This window comes from Hirundo rustica, chromosome 22 (genome assembly GCF_015227805.2).
Source record: "Hirundo rustica isolate bHirRus1 chromosome 22, bHirRus1.pri.v3, whole genome shotgun sequence".
Lineage (NCBI taxonomy): Eukaryota > Metazoa > Chordata > Aves > Passeriformes > Hirundinidae > Hirundo > Hirundo rustica.
In genome coordinates, this window is record NC_053471.1 from 6372446 (window position 1) to 6391751 (window position 19306).

Consider the following 19306-nt stretch of genomic DNA (forward strand, 5'->3'; position numbering starts at 1 on the left):
TTCTTGGCTCTAACGTAGCTGGGCAAGGTGCTGGACCCAACCCTGGGATTGGATTCCAGGCAGGAACAGGAAAAGAAGGACAGAGACTGCTTGGGTAAAGCCAGGTACCGTTTGTAAATTAAGTGTTTTTCTTTTTTATTTAAATTGATTGCTGGAAAGCATTTTTTTATCGTGACGTGATGGATAATGAGGTTTGGTTTTGTTGGTTTTTTTTTCCTTTTTTTACAATATAAAGAAGCTAAAGTACCACCAAAGCTATTCTGTAAGAAAAAACGGCAGCACGTGCAACGTTTAAACAAAAAAATAAAACAACAGAAAAAAAAAACGGGGATTGGGGGGGAGAGAAAGAGAGAGAGAGAGAAAAGTACCACATGTGATTGTTGCTCACAACTGTACAAGTCACAGGAGGTCACCCCCAGGAGTTCCCAGCTCATTCACAGTAACAAAAACTGCCCACGGTTCGCAGCCTGTCGCAGGGCTCTGCCTGTGCTCCGCGCAGAACAATGTGCAACGCCTCCACCTCGGCACAGGGCTTCAGAGCAGCCGCAGAAATGAGGCTGGGGGCAGCCGGGCTGGGACCCCTCCTCCCCAAACCTGCCCGGGAAGGAGCCACCCCTGCAGGGCACGGTGCCAGGGCAGGGGGGCTCTGTACCATCCGCACAAAGTAAACATGGACGGGAACTTGCCGCTTTTTTATTTCTGTCCTTTTTTTTTTTTTTTTTTTTTGTCTTTTTTTTATCCTTTTTGTCTGTCTTTGGTATTGTTTTCGAAGTTGCTCGAGATGCATAGAACACCTGACTGAGGAAGTGAGCCCAGTTTCCAGGGAGGAGGAGAGGCCTGGGAAGGTGGCCGGGGTGGGTGTGGATGGGTTTTGCTTTTTTCGGTATTTTTTTGCTCGAAGTAGCGGTGGGAGGAGCAGAGCCTCTTCCCTTCCCTTCCCTGTGGAGTCACAGCCCGCAGTCCTGAAGGCAGAGAGCAGCCTGTCCGTGGTTTTCCCTGTGCAGGGCTCTCCAGCTCCTCCGAGGAGTGTGGAAGGGAACGGGAACGCTGCCTCCATCCTCCAGCATCCTTCTCTTCACTTGGCGTCGTCCCACGACAACATCTTTGGATCATTTTCCTTCTTTCCTTCCCTTTAAAATTGTTTTGACAGTTCAGAAATCTCCGTGGTTCCTTTTTTTATTTATTTTTTTTTCCTTTAATTTTCCCCAAACGAAAAAAGAAAAAAAAAAAAAGCAAATGTATCCCGAAAAAAAAAAATTAAAAAAAAAAAAAAAAAAAAAAAGGACAAAAAAAAAAAACCAACCCCCAAAGCCCGTCCCTTCCTCGGCGGCGTTCCCTGGCTCCCGGGCGCTGCCGCAGTTAGGACGGGGGCTTGGGGGTGTCGCTGAGGAGGGGAGCGTTGCCGTTCTCCTGCTTGGGGGAGCCCCTGCTGCCCGGCACGGCGCCGCCGAAGGGCGAGGCCACGCTGCCCGTGGAGGCTGGGCGCAGCTCGCCCGCCGGCGCCTCCCGCTCCGGGGGCCGCAGCCCCGGCAGCGCCACCGGGAACCCGGCCATGCACAGCACCCGGCCCAGCCGCTTGGCCACCTGCAGGGAAACACAGACACACAGACAGACAGACGGCCGTGGGAGGAGGGATGGATGGAGGCGGAGAGGGGGCAGTGTGAGCGAAACGGAGGGGAAAGCCCAGGGTTTGTGCAGAATCCTGAGGACTGCGGATAGAAGAGGCTCTCTGGAGAAGCTCCAGCCCTGGATGTGTTCAGAGGCAGCCTGGGACAGTGCAAGGGTGGCACTGGCTGGGCTCTGAGGTCCCACCCCAAACTCTTTGGTGGAGCATCACTGGAATGGAGCAATCCCATCCCCAATGCACCTGAAAACCAGGCCAGGGGAGGTTTCCTGCTCTCATTCCCTGGAGGATTTTGTCCTGCTCCTTTTCCTGGGCACTGCTGGAGCCCCCAGGTCTGCCCCGGCTCCCCCGTGCCAGCTCCAGCTCATTCCTGCCCCTTTTATCCATGGGACTCTGCTGATGGCACAGCACTGCCTGGCCCCTCTGTGACAGCAGGAATTGTTCCTAAAAAGGCCAAGGCAGGGAGGGAAAATAAAACTCGTGCTGCAGGGAGCCTGAGCCTCTCTCCTGCAGCAGCTCCTGCCCCCCAGCACCTCCACAGCTGCTTCCCATTTGAGCTTAAACAAAACCAGGGGCTGCTGCTGGGCCCAGACAAGTGGGACATTATTCAGGGAGCAGCACCAGGGCTCTGCTCCCACCCCCAGCCCGGCCTTGTTACAGAACCTTAAACACCATTGATTGAATCGAAGGAATTTCTCCATCCCAGCCCCAATCTCGCGTTCCCCCCAGCCCAAGCCCCATCCCTGAGCTGTTGAGGGCTCTCATTTTTTAAGGAACATAAGAGTTTTATTTCCTCCTGAATTGACCCACGGGGAACAATTGCCCACAGAACCTTTTTATGAGCCCCCTTGTAAACAGGGAGGGCTGCAGGGAAAGCAGTAAAGTGGCTCTCATTGTTGGGGTCTGGGGAGCTGTGCCCGAGCTGGGGCTGTCCCTGGGCCCCTCCCAGGACACAATTCCCCAGGGGACACAGCTCAGCCTGGCTTTACACGTGCCAGGAGGGATTCTGGAATCCAGCAGAGAAGTTCTGGGTTTGAGTCCCACTGAGGGCAAGAGGAATGGAGCTGCTGTGCCTGGAACCGGCTCATCCCAAGAGCTTCCTACGGCATCCCTGTTATTCCCTCCACCACTCAGCCTGGAGTGTTTATTTCTGCCCCTGGGCACTGAATTCTGTCAGGTGTTTTTCCCTCAAACAGCTCTGACAAGTTTCAGGTGAAGATATCTCCCTGAAATAGCTCTGACAAGTTTCAGGTGGGGATTTCTGCCTCAAACAGCTCTGACAAGTTTCAGGTGAGTGCTTCCCCCTTTCAGGTGAGGATTTCTCCCTCAAACACCTGTGACAAGTTTCAGGTGGGGATATCTGCCTCAAACAGCTCTGACAGGTTCCAGGTGAGGCTATGGAACATTTTCAGGGACAGACCAAGCATTCTCGAAACAACTGCAGTTACATTATTGCTTAATAAATGATATTTGATAAACCTCGTTTCTGGACAGCCCCAGGGACAGCTTTAAATGGTGCCACTTGTTTTGGGAGAGATTCTCCTACCTGTGACCTGATCTTGAGGGCAGGTCCCAGCTTGAGCCCCATGTTGTTCAGTAAGTGCTCTTCTGTCAGGAGGGGCAGGGTCTCCCCGTCGATGGCCTGCTCTCGGAATACCTGAGGGGACACGGGCAGTGACACACCTGAGCCACCCGCGCAGCCCCGGCACCCTGGGAGAGGTGAGCTCACTGCACCTCGGCCCGGATTCACCCACCAGGGGCGTTCCCAGCCCTGCAGCCCCGGCCTGGAGCCAAAACCCTCCCTAAAGCACTCCACAAAAAGCCTGAACTCGGGAGAAGCATCCCCTGGGGTGTCCCCGGCTCTGGGGCAGAGACAAAGCTGAACCCCAGACAGGCCGGGGCAGTTTCCAGCTGTGCTGAAGTTCCCTGGTTTGCCTGAGCCGTGGTTCTGGATGCAGAGCACTCCAGGGATTTCTGCAGGACTCTCCTGGCTCTGGAACCCCAGCACTCCAGGGAATTCTGCAGGACTCTCCTGGCTCTGGGATCCCAGCATTCCAGGGATTTCTGCAGGCCCTTTCCTGGCAGGAGCAGGGAGCAGAGCAGTGCCAGACCTCCCTGGCAGCTGCTGGGCTGGGAGCTCTGGGATTTTCACACAGTAAAAATCCCCGTTAAAGCCCCCCAGGCAGGGCCTGAAACCCTGACCCCCCAAAGCCAGGGAGCCCCACAGGACGGAGCAGGGCCAGGGGCCGTCGGCAACAGCTCCGGCACCCGGAACTGCCTGGGATGCACCAGGAAGGGAGCAGCTCAGCCCCACGGCTGGTTCCTGCCCCACGGCTGGTTCCTGCCCCTGGAGCACCGGGATGGTGTGGAAGGAAGGTGGGGATGGTGATGCCGCTGCCAGGGGCTCGTGCTGGAGATTCCTGCACATTTCAGGAGCTCCCAGGCAGTGCCAGTGGTCGCTCCCCAGTGCAGGAATGCAGCACCACTGGGGTGGGGGAACCTGGGAACGGGAGGAGCTGGGATTTGGGGCTTAGAGCCTTTTTCCTGAGCTCTCATCAGCTCACACACCACAGTCCTGGACCATCCTCACCCTCACCTTCACTAAACCCAGCTCCTGAGCTCCCCTGTGCACACAGGGGCATCCCATAAACATCCACAATCCATCTCCAGGCTCCCCTGCCTCCCTCTCACCTCGCTCAGAAGCTGATCCCCTCCCAGGCACATCCGAAATCCCTGGCAGTCCCCTTGGGAAGGCTCCCCGTCCCCATGTCCCGATCCTGTCCCTCAGTCCCTCTCCCTGTCCCCATGTCCCGATCCTGTCCCTCAGTCCCCCTCCGTGTCCACCTGAGCTCGGGCTCAGCCCTAACCCTGCCCCTAATCCCATCCTCTCCCCTCATTTCTGCGCAGCCTCATGCCACGCCTTGGCTGGCAGCACCTTCAGCAGCCCCCGACGGAGATAACGCGGCAGGGCCCTGCGGGGCTGGGAGATGCAGCTTCCAGCAGGGAGGGAAGCGGGACGTTCCTCCCGCCACAGCCCAGCGCTGCTGCCGTTACCTGAGTGTACTCGGTGCAGCCAGACAAGTTGGACACGAAGCTGCAGACGTCCTCCACTGTCCATTTGCTGATGTCTTCCAGCGCCGGGCTCTCCTCCCCGTCCAGGAACAGACCTCCCATGGTGCCTGGATTGTTTGGAGTCAAGGGGGGGTGGGAAGGAGGGGAGGAGAAAGGAACATAAATCATTAAAATCCCACACGGACAACAACCGGCCCGCGATCTGAATATTTTTTTTCTCTAGCCGCACATTCATCTTTAATGACCTGTCAATTAAAGCGTTGGGCAGGGTCAATTCACGGGCCTCTTCCTCCTGGAGGTCCCCGCCTGGGGAAGGGGGGCAGGGGCAAGGAAAAAATCCGAGCTAATGCATTTCATGTGTTTAATGTTCCTCAGCTGCGGGGGGAAGCAGGGGGAGGGCAGGGGCCAGCAGCAAAGCCCGGAGGAGTTTCTGCACACGCACCACCAAGGGGAAAGCTCTGCCCGCCCCGTGGGCTCCCCGGCAGCCCCGCTCCCGGAACGTGCTCGGAATGACAACGGGAATCCTGGGAGCTCCTGCTCCTTCCAGGGGTCACCGTGCACCCTGCCCAGCCTGAAACGGCCCTGGGACGGGGCTGCCTCTGCCCGGGCTCTGTCCTGGTACTGTCCTGGCTCTGCCCGGGCTCTGTCCTGGCTCTGCCCGGGCTCTGTCCTGGTGTGCTGGCTCTGTGCTGGTGCTATCCTGACTTTGTCCTGGTGTGCCGGCACTGTCCTGGCTCTGTCCTGGAGTCCTGGCTCTGCTGTCCCTGCCAGCCCTGATGGGACAGAGCCACTGTCACTTCCCCAAAATGCAACAGTGGCAGTGGTTCCATCCCTGTCACACACAAGGTTCCATCCCTGTCACACACGGGGTGCCATCCCTCTCACACACAAGCGGTGCCATCCCTGTCACACGAGGTTCCGTCCCTGTCACACACACGAGGTTCCATCCCTGTCACATGAGGGTTCCGTCCCTGTCACACACACGAGGTTCCATCCCTGTCACACACACGTGGTTCCATCCCTGTCACACACACGAGGTTCCATCCCTGTCACACACATGAGGTTCCATCCCTGTCACATGAGGGTTCCATCCCTGTCACATGAGGGTTCCATCCCTGTCACACACGAGGCTCCATCCCTGTCACACTCGGGGTGTCCCCCCTTGTCACGTGGGGTGTCCCCCCTTGACGGGCTCCGAGGGGCTGCGGGAGCCCCCCCAGCCCTGCAGCCTGACAGAACACCCAGGGAAATCCCAACGGGAGCCAGGGAGGAGCGGGAGAGGGGCAGGGAGTGGGGATGGGAATGGAGAGAGGGAACAGCTCGGGTGACTCTGACCTGCTGTGTGGGGAGAGCACAGAACAAACCCAATTCCACAAATGGCCTCTTCAGGGCAGGGGAGAGCCGCTGTACCCCTGGAAGTGGCTGCTGTGGGGCGTCCGGAGCACGAGAGCACAAGGACGTTTACAGGGATGAGAACATCCAGGATTCTCAGGCAGGGAAAGAGTTTATGAGGGGCGTGAGCTGCTCTGCTCAGGGCATGGAGAACGGAATTGCCAGGAGAAAAAATATTTCTCCCAGGAGCCTGTCATGACAAAATTATCTGTCCTGTGGGCTGCGGGCTTTTCCCTGGTGGATTTGATGGATATAACCCTTGCCCCTGCCCGCAGCAGCCGGGACAGCACTTCCACACGGAACGGGAGAGGGAAAAATGGATAAACCAAAACCACGGTGGGGAGCGCAGCGGAGAGGGCAGGGAGCAGCCAATCCCCTGGGGAACACCCCGGGGCTGAGGGAGGGCAGGGAACGGAGCAGAGCCACACAGCAGGGCCACACACGCTCCCCACAAAGCCTGAGCACATCCAGGGAAGCAGGAAAAGCTCGGGGTCTGCACGGGAAGTTATCGTGCCAGTGAGATGCTTTAAACCAGCAGAGCCTGCACAGGGAGCAGGCAGAGGCTCTGCAATCATTCCCACACGTTTCCCTTCCCGATTTCCTGTTCCTCTCCCCGGCTTCTCCCTCGCTGTCCCTGCACTGCGCCCCGAGTCTGGGCAGGGGACAGCTCTGGCTGCTGCTGCACAGCTCCTGCACGGCTGCAGGCAGCCCAGGAGCAGCTCCCTGGGGCTGGGGGCTCCCCTGGATCCCTCCTGGAGGGAGAGGGGTCTCGGGGAGCAGCCCCAGACCTCAGGGTGAGCCCGTGCCACAGCCAGAGCAGACACAGCCCCAGAGCCAGGACGCCTTGGCTGGAGCTCTCCAAGGCTCTCCACGATCCACAGGAGGCTCTTGGGAGGTCCTGGAAGCGGGGTTGGAGCAGAGGAGCTCCAGCGGTCCCCGGAGCTGAGCCCTCCTGGGGCTCTGCGCTGCCTGCTGCCTCTGCCCGTCCCTCTGGAGCGGGGTCAGGGCTGCTCCTCTCCCCTCACATCTCCGGCCCTCGCTGGCAGCGCCTCCTTCCACTCGGGACACCTTTCCCAGTCCCATCCTGGGGACCTTCACTCAGGGCTGGTGTCCAGGTGTCCCCCCAGCTCCCAGCCCGTGCTGCCCCCGCTCAGGAATGACCTGGGGAGGATTTCTGGGGCTGAGCACTCTCCCTTCCCCTCCGTGTGCACAGGAGCAGCGCCCAGCACCCCAAATCGGGGCTCCCTGGAGCAGAGGGGCTCTGTCCCGTCCCCCCCCGGCGCCGGCAGCACGGACAGTGAGGACAAACGGGTGCCGAGGGGCAGCGGTGGTGACATGCCAGCGCTGCCAGCGCCACACAGGGCAGCAGCCCCTCCCTGCCCGGCCGAGGAGCGATGGGCCGGCGGGCTGCTGATGGGCTGGGGAGCGTTCCACCGGCTGGGGCCGGCCTGAGGGGCTGGAAGGAATCCATCGTCCCAGGACAGGTGCCCCCAGCGCAGCACAGCGCAGCGCAGCCACGAGGCGTTTGTAATTCCCTCCCTCCTCCTGACACCCAGCTGCTCCAGAGACAGGAGCCAGAGGGGCTCTGGAGAGCAAAGCTCCCGGCCCTGGTGGCCAGGGAATCAGCTCCAGGCTCTGCAGCACGGGCACGGCTCCTGGCACCGCAGGGGACAGCTCAGGGGACGGCTGGGGACACAATGCCACCCCCTGCCAGGGGGCCCACGCCCGGCTTCAGTCAGTTTTGCTCCCAGCCCCTTCCCCATTCCCACCTCCAGCCCCTTCCCCATTCCCACCTCCAGCCCCTTCCACCCCCGGTGAGGGCTGGGGTCAGCAGCAGCACAAGGCTGGCGTTAATTGCTCTCCAGACTGCAATCAATAGAAGGATTTTAGCCTCCTGCACACTCCATCCTTCACCCTTTCCAAAGGACGAGGCTGCGGGAGGAGGAGGAGGAGGCAGCGAGGCTGCTGAAACCTTGAGGAGATGAGGTCATCGAGCCACAGCCCCAGAAGGCGGCTCAGGGAATCGACCCTGGCTCATCGATAATGCTCCAGCAGGGCCAGAGCAGCTCCCTGCCCCCAGCTCAGCCTCCTCTCCTCTCCTCTCCTCTCCTCTCCTCTCCTCTCCTCTCCTCTCCTCTCCTCTCCTCTCCTCTCCTCTCCTCTCATATTCCCAGTATCCAGGGTAGATTAAAGTTATATTATAACAGAACTGGTTATTTTATAATCCCTCCGGAGGGAGCGGTCCCTGTGCACCAAGGGGGCACAGGAATTGCCTGGCACGGGGGGAGAGGCGGGTCCAGCTCTGCCCTCTGTCCCCCCGGGCCCCTGAACGCATTTCTCACTCGCCGCAGCCTTGGGTCGATGCGACCCCCAACATTCCAGCTGCTGCGCTCCCACCTCGCCCTGCCGCTGCATCTCCCTGCCCTGCCAAGGCTTTCCAGGCGGGAGGACGTGCTGAGGAGCAGCCCCAGCGCAGCCTGGAAGCAGCCAGAAGCCCAAGGGCTCCGAGGAGAAGCCCCGCAGCCCTGGCACAGGGCACGAGGGGCGGGCAGGGAAACCCAGCCCGGAGCTGCGCCGCTGATACAAACCCGAAGTGATGATAATAAATGAGCTGTTACAGCGACTCAGCCGCTGCTGGAGGAGGGAGGGAGGGAGGGAGAAAGGGAGAAAGGGAGGGAGGGAGGGAGGGGAGCCAGCCCCAGCCCCGGCTCCCCGCAGCGCCTCTCACAAGCCACCAGCACCAGGAGCTGAGCCCGGCCCTCTTTAATGGCCAGGAGGAGAAGGCTCCTGCGAGGGAGCCTCGGCAGCCCGAGGCAGCAGGAATATTTATCATCCTGGCCACCTGCCTGTCGCTGAAAAATCGCTTCCTCCTTCCTGCCTGGGAGGCAGCTCTAATGAGGGATGGGCAGCCGAGCTCACAGGCAGCTCCTGGCGTGGAGAGCAGCGCGCCACAGCCCCCCCTTCTCCCTCCTCATGCGCCTCCTGCTAATTGCTCCACCAGGTAATTAGCTGGGGCAGATCTGGGCTCTTGGCGGGGTTCCCTGGGTTTGAGAGCCCCTTGGTGCCACCCGCTGCTCCCGCAGTGAGAACAGAGCTGGCAGTGACCTCCCTGCGGGTCTGTCCCAGTGCCCGTGGCACCGAGGAGTGCACCAGGGGCCGGGCACAGAGCCCAGCTGCCCTGGAACAGGGACCCGGCCCGGAAAAGCCCTCCAAGGTCACCGAGTCCCACCTCTGACCAACGCCCACCTTGCCACCGGAGCACCGAGCGCCACGTCCCTGCTTCCCCGGACACCTCCAGGGACGGTGACACCACCTTCCAACGCCTGACCACCCCTTCCAGGGAGAAATTCTCCCTCTCGAAAGGAGGGAGAGAAGCTGACCAAGGAACCACACCGAGCACGGAGCAGGGGGGAGATCCCAAAGGCGTCCCTGCCCCTCCCCGGCCGCTCACCTGCATGGAAGTAGGGGCTCACGGTGTAGGGGAATCCGAAGGGCAGCGGCTGCGGCGCGGGCAGGGAGGCCGGCGGGAGGTATTTCACCTCGGCCTTGCCGATGCCGGGCCCGAGCAGGTGGCTGGGGGACTCGGCGCTCGAGGAGCTGCAGGGGACGCCGGGCGCCGCGCCCGCCTCGCCCGCCTCCTTGGCCCCCTCGCACGCCTTGCCCGCGCCGTCCTTGCACTCCTTCGGCTCCGCTCCCGAGCCGCCCTCGGCCTTGGGCCCCTCGGCCTTGTCCTCGCCGGCCTCGGCGTCGCTCTCCGAGTCCTTCATCTCCTCGTCGTTACAGTCCTGGGCGCCGTCCCTGGCGCGCGGCTCCCGCGCCTCCCCGGGGCCCTGCGGCTCCGCGCGGGGCTGCGAGGATTTGCGGCCTCCCCCGGCCCGCCGGGGCTGCTCCTTGGGCGGGGTGGCGGCTCCGGGGCCGCCGGGGGTGAGGGACAGCAGCGGGGCGTTGTTGTGCCGCAGCACCAGCATGGCGTTGCGCCGGGACAGCTCGTCGCGCAGCGCGTGGCCCTCGGGGACGTCGTGCACGCTGCGCAGCGCGGGGTGGTCCGGGGGCAGCCCCGGGTGCAGGCTCAGAGGGTCTCCGGCCAGCAGCCTCTGCCGGTGCAGGTTCTCCAGCTCCTTCTGCCGGAGCAGCTCGGCAGACATCTCCAGCCTGCGCGGGGAGAGGGGATTTCGGTGGGCGGGGGGAGGCTTGGAGGAACGCGCTCCCCGCCGGCCCCGCGGGAGCCAGGCCAGCCCCGCGCCCGCAGCGCCCTCCCGCACCTCCTCCTGTGCCGCCCGTGCCCGGCTCAGCCCTTCCCGCTCTTACCTGGCCAGGTTTTGTTTCCGTAGCATCTCCTGCTGCCGTGCGAACATCTCGGCCTGCGCCGGCTGCAGGAACCCGTAACCTGGGCAGGGAGAGCGCTGCGGGTCACTCACCCCAGCACTGACCCTCGGCCGCCTCAGGGCCAGGTTCCAGGGGGGAAAAGGGCACCTGAGAGCTGCCTCTGTGCTCCAGAGCACAGCCACCCCTCTGTGCTCCAGAGCACAGCCACCCCTGCTCTGTGTCCCAGAGCACAGCCACCCCTGCTCTGTGCTCAGAGCACAGCCACCCCTGCTCTGTGCTCAGAGCACAGCCACCCCTGCTCTGTGCCACAGCTCCCAGAACACAGCACTGGGGAGGCAGGAGGGGATTCCAGGTAGAGTCCAAGGAATCCGCTCCTGTCCCCGCGGAATTGGGGGAAGCGGTGGTGGGGAGGCACAGGAAACGCGTGTGGCTGCGGTGCAGACGGTCACAGGCTGTCACAAACGTCACCCGAGCGCTCACCTGGCGTCTGGCACAGCGCCGAAGGCACCCCGAGGAAGGGAGGTCTCAAGTGGGGCCCCAGGGCGATGTGGGGAGCGTTCTGGGGCGACAGCAGAGGCGGTGGGTGGGAGATCTCCCTGCAGGGATCAGAAAACAAAGCCGTGTTGAGAACCTGCAGGCTCCCAGCTCAGGAAGAACATCTTGGCTGCAGATGAGCTGCTCCCTGCCTCTCCAGCCTCATGAGGAGCTTCTAAAATGAAGAGAAAAACCAAAAGCAGCAGAACCAAAAGCAGCCAGGACCCCACAGGCCCCACGCGTTTCCCACTTTGCTCCTGTGGCCTTTCAGCCGGGCTGTCCGAGGGGAATTCCCTGCCCGTGGCAGGTTAAAGGGGAGGGCTGAAGAGGCTCCAGCTGCCCCTCCCTCGTCACATTTGGGTTTCTGCCTCAACTACCTCACACCTGAGGAGCAACCCAGCGTCTGAGGGGCTGCAGAGTTTGGGAAGATCTGAAGGCATCGCTGGCTCACCTTGCAAAAAACCCAGTCCTATCTGGGCTGAGGGATGAGCTTTAATTGTGGAGAGGAAAGCTGGAAGTGAGGCAGAGGAAAATACAGACAGGAGAGGGATGTGAGCAGGAAGGGCAGCGGGATCAGCGGGAAGGAATCCTGCTGGAGAAGGGGTGGGTGGGAAGGGGACAGTGCCTGGAGAAGAGGCAGGGAGCACTTGCAGCAGGAGGGAAGGCAGGGAAAGAAAAAAAAAAATCAGGAAGGGAATAAGAGCCAAGGTCTCTTCCATTAGTCAGATCTGCCCTGGGAGCCTGCAAGCAAATCTGCTTTCCGGCTGCACGTCTCTTAATTCCTTTTGATGGCCACTTACAACATTATTACCTTCAGCAGGGCATCCAGAGGCAGAGCCGAGCGCGGGGCCGTTTATTTTCATTTTGCAGTATCTCCCTGGAAAAATCTGCCCCGGGAGAGGCTGGAGGGCAAGGGAGAGGGAGGCAGGAGGTGCCAGTGGACTTGCAACAAACACAGCGCATGCAGAGGCGCTGCAGTGGGGGGTAACAGCGGGAGCACCCCGGGCACCCGTGGATCAGGTCATGGGCATGGATCAGCACATGGAAATGGATCAGCCCATGGAAACGGATCAGCCCATGGAAATGGACCAGCTCATGGGCATGGATCAGCACATGGAAACGGATCAGCCCATGGAAATGGACCAGCTCATGGGCATGGATCAGCACATGGAAATGGATCAGCCCATGGAAATGGACCAGCTCATGGGCATGGATCAGCACATGGAAACGGATCAGCCCATGGAAAGCCAGACAAGAACTCCTGAGCCCGAAGTGGGTGAGGAGAGCCCTTCCCAGCGCAGCTCTATCCGCGCTCCGCGCAGCCCCTCCGCACCCTGCTCCCCTCCGGCGCTGCTCCCTTCCCGCACGCCGTGCCCGTCTGCCCTGGCCGTCTCCGGGCTCTCCTTCCCCTCCTCCCCGGCTGCCCTGGCTCTCCTCTAAACTAATTGCGGAGCCGGCGGTGTCTGGAGGCGCGGCGCGGATCGATCGGGGGCTGTTGAAATGTTAATGCCGCCCGTGCGCCGCTGGCAGCTCCAATTAATCTCAGGTAACGCCGCGCTCGACCTTCGGCTCCGAGCCGGGGCAGCAGCCAAGCGATGCTTATGTAATTACAGCGTGAAGTGTGTAATCACCTGCCCTAATCCCCGAGGCCTCGCAATTAGCCGGGGCCGCGGTCGCGGGGCTGCCAAGTGCCGCCGCCGCCCGCGCCGGCCCCGCGGATGAATAAGGGACAATTAAAGCGGCGTGACGGGGGCTCCGAGGTGTCCGCTCGATCGTAATTAGCTGTAATCACGGGGAGACGAGCCTGGCAGACGTGCCGGTCGTTTTATAAGAAGCAATTTAGGAAATCAAGTCGCTGTTAACCGTGGCGTGGCCGGGCGCCGCTCCCCGCCCTGGGGATGCGCGGGGAAGGGGATCCTGCAGCTCGGGGGTGCCCCTGGGCAGCCCAGAAACAAAGGAGCTGCGTGATTTACACCGGCCCGTGCCCTGGCAGCGGTGTACGATGGGGATCAGGGCTGGGCGCGGGGAATGAAAGGTTCTGTCTCCCTCCGGCGCAGCCCGGCGCTCATCCCGGGCTGGTTTGACGCTTTCATGTTGTGCTACGGGGCGTGACTTTGATCCCTGAGGAATTCGCATCTGCTCCACATTCTGCAGCTCGTTCCCTCAGAGCTCCCCGGCCTTCCTGGGCCTCCCCTGGGCTGGCCAGGGCGGGGTGCCCGGCTGGGGAAGGGGATGGAGCAGAGGGACAAAGCCATAGCTCCTGGACCCGATCCCAGTGCCAGGGACAGAGCTGAGCACCGGGATGGAGCAGAGGGACAAAGCCACAGCTCCTGGACCTGATCCCAGTTCCAGGGACAGGGCTGAGCACCAGGATGGAGCTAAGGGACAAAGCCACAGCTCCTGGACCCGATCCCAGTGCCAGACACAGGGCTGAGCACCGGGATGGAGCAGAGGGACAAAGCCACTGGACCCGATCCCAGTGCCAGGGACGGGGCTGAGCACCGGGATGGAGCAGAGGGACAAAGCCACAGCTCCTGGACCTGATCCCACGAGCACTGCAGCCTGGAAAGCAGCTGGAGGTGGCTGGAAGAGGGGCAGGAGAGGACACATCAGTCCCACACACTCCAACAGACGCTGGGGATGGGCCTGAAGGTTTAGAACCCAGGGACACGCACTGACACACGCTGTCACCGTGCCCGCCTGGCACACAGACAGCCCTCGGCGGCCCTGGGGCTCCCCCAAACACCCACACAAGGCTGCTGGTGGGGCCAGGGGAGCAGGAGCAGCCCAAGGTCCCTCGGCTGGCACTGTCACAGCCCTGGGGTCGGAGCAGGGAGGCCAGATGGCCAAAACAGCCAAAAAAAGGCTGCAGATGGCCGAACACGGGGGGCCACGGCACCTCCCCTGCCCAGCGCAGTGCCAGCAGCAGAGGCCTCAGCAAGCAGGCAGCTGTGCTCAGAAATATTTGGGGGAGAGGGGAATTTCCTCCCTGCGGGGAGCCTGGCGCTGCCCAGCACAGCCCCTCGGCTGAGGGACAGACCCGTGTGCCACCCCACGGAGCCACGCTGCCGGGCACAGAACCTGCTGCAGCCTGCCCTGCTCCCCGCCAGCCCTCTGCCGTCCCGGGCACGCGGAGCTGGCACGGCAGGCAGGCAGCAGCACCGGGCCGTGCCCTGGCACAGAGCTGGGAAAAGAAGCGGCAACCCCGGGGTAAAAAACCCCCGAGAGCCCAGCAAGGGCCGGCGTGTGCACCAAGCCCTGATCCCTGCATCCTCGCCCGGGTGCATCGTGCCAGCCTCCAATCCCCCGTGAAATCCCTTCCTCGCCTTCCCCCGGGCTCAGGGACAGAGTTACAGCGCCCTGCTCTGAGGAGGGGAATTCAGCCCCCGGCAATTTTATCTGATGAGCCTTGTCCTTACCTTGCAGAGAGCAATTCTGTGCTGCTGCACATTCCCCCCCTGCCCCCTTTTCCTTTCCCTCCCTAAAATGCCAGCTGGAGGCTTGTGAGCAGGGAATTAGGGGATTTGCACTGCACGCTGCTAAATTTGATATGTCCTTTAACAGGAGACAAATGCTTCACAAGGCTTAAAAAGTATCGACTTTTCTTTAACAATAAGCACTAATGGCCTTCAAATAATCGATATTTAAAGTCATTATGGGGTTACACATTATACTGTTAAAACCCAGCCTTTCACTTTAACCCCATCATATCCTCCCCAGGCCGGAGCAGAGCTCCCCCCGGCTCCATCCGAGCTCCCGGGGAAGGCTCGGAGCACAGGCTGTGACTGGAGATGTGAGAGGGTCAGGAAATGCAGATTGAAACCGGCAAGGCATGGAAATAAATTTAGAACGGATGGAAGAAGAGGGAAGGGGGGGCAGTGGTGGAAAAGAATGCATGAAAGCTCTGCTTTCTTCTGCTCTGCATTTGATAGGGAGAGACACTTTAAACCCGAGGTAACAGGCAGGAGCACAGAGCTGCTCGCTGCTCTGCCATCCCCCGACGCTGCCGGCGAGGGAGAACAAACAAAATCAAAGGCCTTGCTAAAAATGGGGTTTGGGATTTCCAGGCTGGAAAAGAGCACGCGCTGGCACTGCCCTGCCAGGGCAGCAGTGAGAGGGGCTGCCTCGTGCTGCCCCCTCAAAACCCAAACTGCTGCTGAAACCAGACTGCGAGAAGCAGGTCAAGCTCCTTGGCCTTTGCTCTGCAGAACATTCGGCCAGACGGGAACCAGGGAGGGATCCTGCCAGGGCAAAAATCAGAGAATCAGAGAGGAGAGGGGGACACGGGGCTGGGTAAGAGCAGGAGAGAGATGGGCAGGGGATGGGCACGGAGAGGGCAGGGGATGGGCACAGAGAGGGCAGAGGATGGGCACGGAGAGGGCAGGGAGAAGCAGAACCTCCCCAAAGCAAGGGGAGGAATGAAGAAGAACAAACCGTAGCAACAGCAGATGGGAAGAAGGGAATCCAAAAATGCAGGCTGGGTATTTTGGGCACATCGCTGCTCGGAGGAAGCCTCTGGCTGGCACACGGTGTCTGTCAGCTCCTGCAGGGGAGGCAGAGGGTGCCTCTCCCACCCCCAGCTCGCTCCTTGGAGGGGCTGAGCTTCCCGGGACCCCGGGACAGGGTGCTGACGGCACCTCGGGCTGGCAGCATTCCCTGGCATTGCCGCTGCCTGCCCTGATCCTGGGGGATGAACTGTGCCCCCGGGGCCTGCTCAGGCAGCACGGAGCCCTGGGTGCCTGCACCAACACCTGCCTCAGCTCCTGCCCCACACCTCACCCTGCAGGCACAAAAAACAACTCCCAGCACAAAACTGAGGCATCAAACCCAACCAAGGAGCTTCACGCCACTGACCACAGCGTGCAGCAGCTGACCCAGCCCTGCCCCAGCTCCTCTCCAGCCCCTTCTGCACCAAAGATCTTCCCTCCAGAGGAAATCTTCCCCAGGCTCTGCACAGGGAAGCAGGGATGAGCACCTCGGGAAGAGCTGAAGGACCCCAGCAGAACAGTGCCAACAGATCCTGGAGACTGCAGCCAAGGAGCAGGATCCAAGCAGCTCTGCAGGGTACAGCCACCTGCCAGCTCTGCAGGAGAGGCAGCAGTCTGGAGATGGGAAGAGCTCCAGGCTGGAGTAGTTACAGTGGCACCTTTCAGCTGCACCCCCTCCTCTTCCAAGTCTTTTTATAACCCTGAACTCATCTTCCCAAACACAGCACCGGGCCCTGGCACTCCGGCATCCCAGCTGAATCCATCTCCAAGGGATCCAGCCAAAGCCATGAAACCAAAGGGATTCTCCAGACTGTGGCTGGAGGCTGCTTTTGGCAAGATGCCTCAGTTTCACTGAACTCCCTCCAAGAGATGGAGGAGGGAGCAAAGAGGTGAAGGGACCCCTATGGCACTACCAGGACCTTGGCCTATCCTGGAAAATCCCTGTCCCTGTGTTTGTGTGCCTCATCCCCACAAAGCCAAACCTCCCAGGCTGTTTCTGACCAGCAAGGATGTAATCAATAATTAATTCATGACAAGTATCTGAGCACAGCCAGCTTCCCAAGGGTCAGCTGAGCCCCTCACACCTGGGAGAACTGCAGGCACGGCTCCCATTGCCAGGCACGACCCGTGCCTTTGCAGAAACACCAGCACTGCCCTGACAGACCCGACTGGGTCAGCTCAGCAGTGAGGCTTTGCCAGACTGAGGGCTGAAGTCGCTGATTGTTCCTGCTCTCAGAGCTCAGAGCTGACCTGGGCACGGGAAGATGAACACTTCCCAGCCCCTGCACCCTGGTTGTGACTCCTGCTCCTGGGAGACACCAGAAATCCACCTGGGAACGTGGGGCAGCTTCCTCCGCTGCCAGTGCCCTCCCGGAGCCTTGGGAATGTGTGTTCCTCCAGGATGGAGCTGCACGAGGCTGCCCTGCTCCACGCCGAGGACAAACCCAAGGCTAACAGGGAACTCAAGGGAGGAATTGCCACCACCAGAACTTCACTTCTCTGCAACAGGGCCACGGCTTCTCCTGGCGTTCCCAAAAACAGCTGGGCACAGCTGGCAAGCTCACTCCAGCCATCAATATCTAGAAATAACCATACCGTGAGCTGATCCCAGAGCTGCTTGGGGTTCCTCATTCCAACCCCCGGCTCCTCCAACCACCCCATCCCTGCTGCTCCTACAGCTGAACCTCCCCAGACACTGGACACAACCTCCTTTCAACCTGAGAGCCACTGCCACCTGCAGCAGGGGAAACTGAGACACGGGGGACACCTGGCCCAAGCTCCCACAGGGATTTCTCTCACGTCAAGGACGTGTTTCTCCCTCGCCAGGATCTCCCTCTCCTGATAATCCAACTGTTCCTAGGGTTATTTGGAGACCTGACCCGGCAGGAAAAGCAGTGGTTGGTCCAAGAGCCACCTCCCGGCCTTCAGTCCCTGTCCCCTTCCCTCTTCCCAAACGTTGGAAACACCTCCTGCCCCCACACCTGCCTGCCAGAGGCAGACTCCTCCGGGCTCGGTGCGGATGTTCGGCTCCCATCCCGCCCCTGCTGCCAGCGGAGCAGCCTCCACCCCGCCGGGGATGTGGCCTGGCCCCCGTCCAGCCCGCACAGCGCCGGGGAAACGCTCCGGAGGCTCCTCCATCCCCGCATTCCTCGCAGGTCCGCTCAGGGGCCCGGATTTATGGGCTGGGTTAGCCAAAGTACACTGCGGGAGAGACGCTGCCAGGGCCGCCCGGCCCCTCCACAGCGCTGCCGGGAGAGGAGGAAAACCAGACGGGATCTCCAAGGCTCCAAACGGGGGGGAAACCCTGGGACTCAGCACATCCAGACGCTGCAGAGCTGACACGGCGCAGCCCGCTCTGCCCCCGGCCCGACACAAAAGCCAAGGAAAGTGTGAATTCCAGAGGCTTTCAGCGCTCATCCCGTGACAGCCGGAGCCTTCGCACCCCCACAGCCCCCTCCTGGCCCCGCCATCCCTGTCAGGAACACGCGCAGCTTTAATTTAATTTCCCTCTGAAGTTCTTGATTGCAGAGGGAATGGCTCGTGGCACAGAGCAAGATAAATGAGCTCGAGTTTCCTGGGGGTGGGGGGATATCAGCTTTCCAGCACTCCCAGCAGCGGGAGAGGCAAGCTGAGGCTCTTTTCCTTAACAAAGAAAACTTCTTCCCTTTCGGTTCCACCTCAGCATTTCTCCTCTCTCCTTGTCTGGGGATGCTACGAAATGCAAACTTCAACACCTTCACTTGCTCTGTGCCCAAGAACAGGTGAGAGTGGCACCTCCAGCACAGGTCTGGGATCACTCCAGCCTGGCAGTGCCTCCCCTGGATGTGGATGCAGATGCGCACAGGCACAGATTTCCCCCATTCCGTACAAACACCCCCAGCACCTGCACAGCCCCCAGAGGAGCCGGTCACACCTTGGCCGGGCGCTGCTGCCCTCTGCCATGGAATCACACAACCCTAAAGGTCCCCTCTGAAATCACCAACTCCGGCCTTCACCGCGGTGTCACCGCCAAATCGCGTCCCCAGTGCCCTATCCACGCTTTCTGAACGCCCCCAGGCACCATGACCCCCGCGGGTCCCCGTGTCCAGCCCATCCCAACGCCGCGCCCGCTCTCTCCCCCCTTCCCGCACCGCCCCCCAGCCCGGCCCGGGGGTGCCCCGGCCTCCCCGCCCCGGGGCCGTGCGGGTCGGTACCTGTCGGGGAAGTGGCTGTCCCTGTGCTGCGGCAGGCCCTGCTTCCTGCGCTGGCTGGAGGAGTTGCTGGCCGAGGGGATGTGCGCTTCCATCGCGCCCGGGGTCCGCGCCGCCGCCGCCGCCGCCTCCTGCCGCGCCCGGAGCAGATCTGGGGACAGCCAGGGAGGGAGGATGAGGAGGATGAGGAGGATGAGGAGGAGCTGCTGCTGCTGCTGCTGCTGCCCGGCACCGACGCCGCCAGCCGCGCTCGGACACACGGACACGCACACGGACAGACAGAGGCTCCGGGGCTGCCGGCGGCTCCCCGCGGGCGACAGCGCTGCCCCGGGGCTGCTCCCGGCCGTGCCCGCGGCCCCCGGGCGAGACGGCTCCGCTGATCCCTCTGTCCCCGCTCTCCCCCCCGTCCCCCGCTGTCCCCGGGGCGCCGGGGCGGCGGCGGAGCCCGGCGGGGAGCGGCGGCCCCGGCGCTCACCCGGCCCCGGCCCCGGCCCCCGGCCCCGGCGGCTCCGGGCGCGATCCGCCCCGCCGCCCAGGGAGTTTTGGCAGCGGAGATGGAAATTGTGCAACTACGGCAGGGGGGTGGATTTGCTGTTTAATTGCCTTCCTGCCGGAGGGAGGGAGGGAAGGATGGAAGGAGGGATGGATGGATGCGAGGAGAGCAGGAGGGGAGGGAGGCA

The 19306-nt window shown here is 61.6% G+C and overlaps 1 protein-coding gene across 3 annotated transcripts in view; it reads right to left on the reverse strand.

Annotated features, from left to right (window-relative positions):
* Positions 1–115: 115 nt before the first annotated feature.
* Positions 116–19306, reverse strand: part of SAMD11 (sterile alpha motif domain containing 11) — an 82606-nt gene continuing 63415 nt past the window's right edge. For all 3 annotated transcript variants that reach the window (XM_058423308.1, XM_058423310.1, XM_058423309.1), the window contains 8 exons: positions 18630–18777; positions 10895–11010; positions 10397–10475; positions 9540–10240; positions 4679–4803; positions 3171–3281; positions 1304–1584; positions 116–1130 (listed from right to left, as the gene is read on the reverse strand). In XM_058423308.1, the coding sequence (XP_058279291.1) occupies positions 1360–1584; positions 3171–3281; positions 4679–4803; positions 9540–10240; positions 10397–10475; positions 10895–11010; positions 18630–18777 (1505 nt within the window). In that variant the 3' untranslated portion in view covers positions 116–1130; positions 1304–1359. The remainder of the gene's footprint in view (positions 1131–1303; positions 1585–3170; positions 3282–4678; positions 4804–9539; positions 10241–10396; positions 10476–10894; positions 11011–18629; positions 18778–19306) is intronic.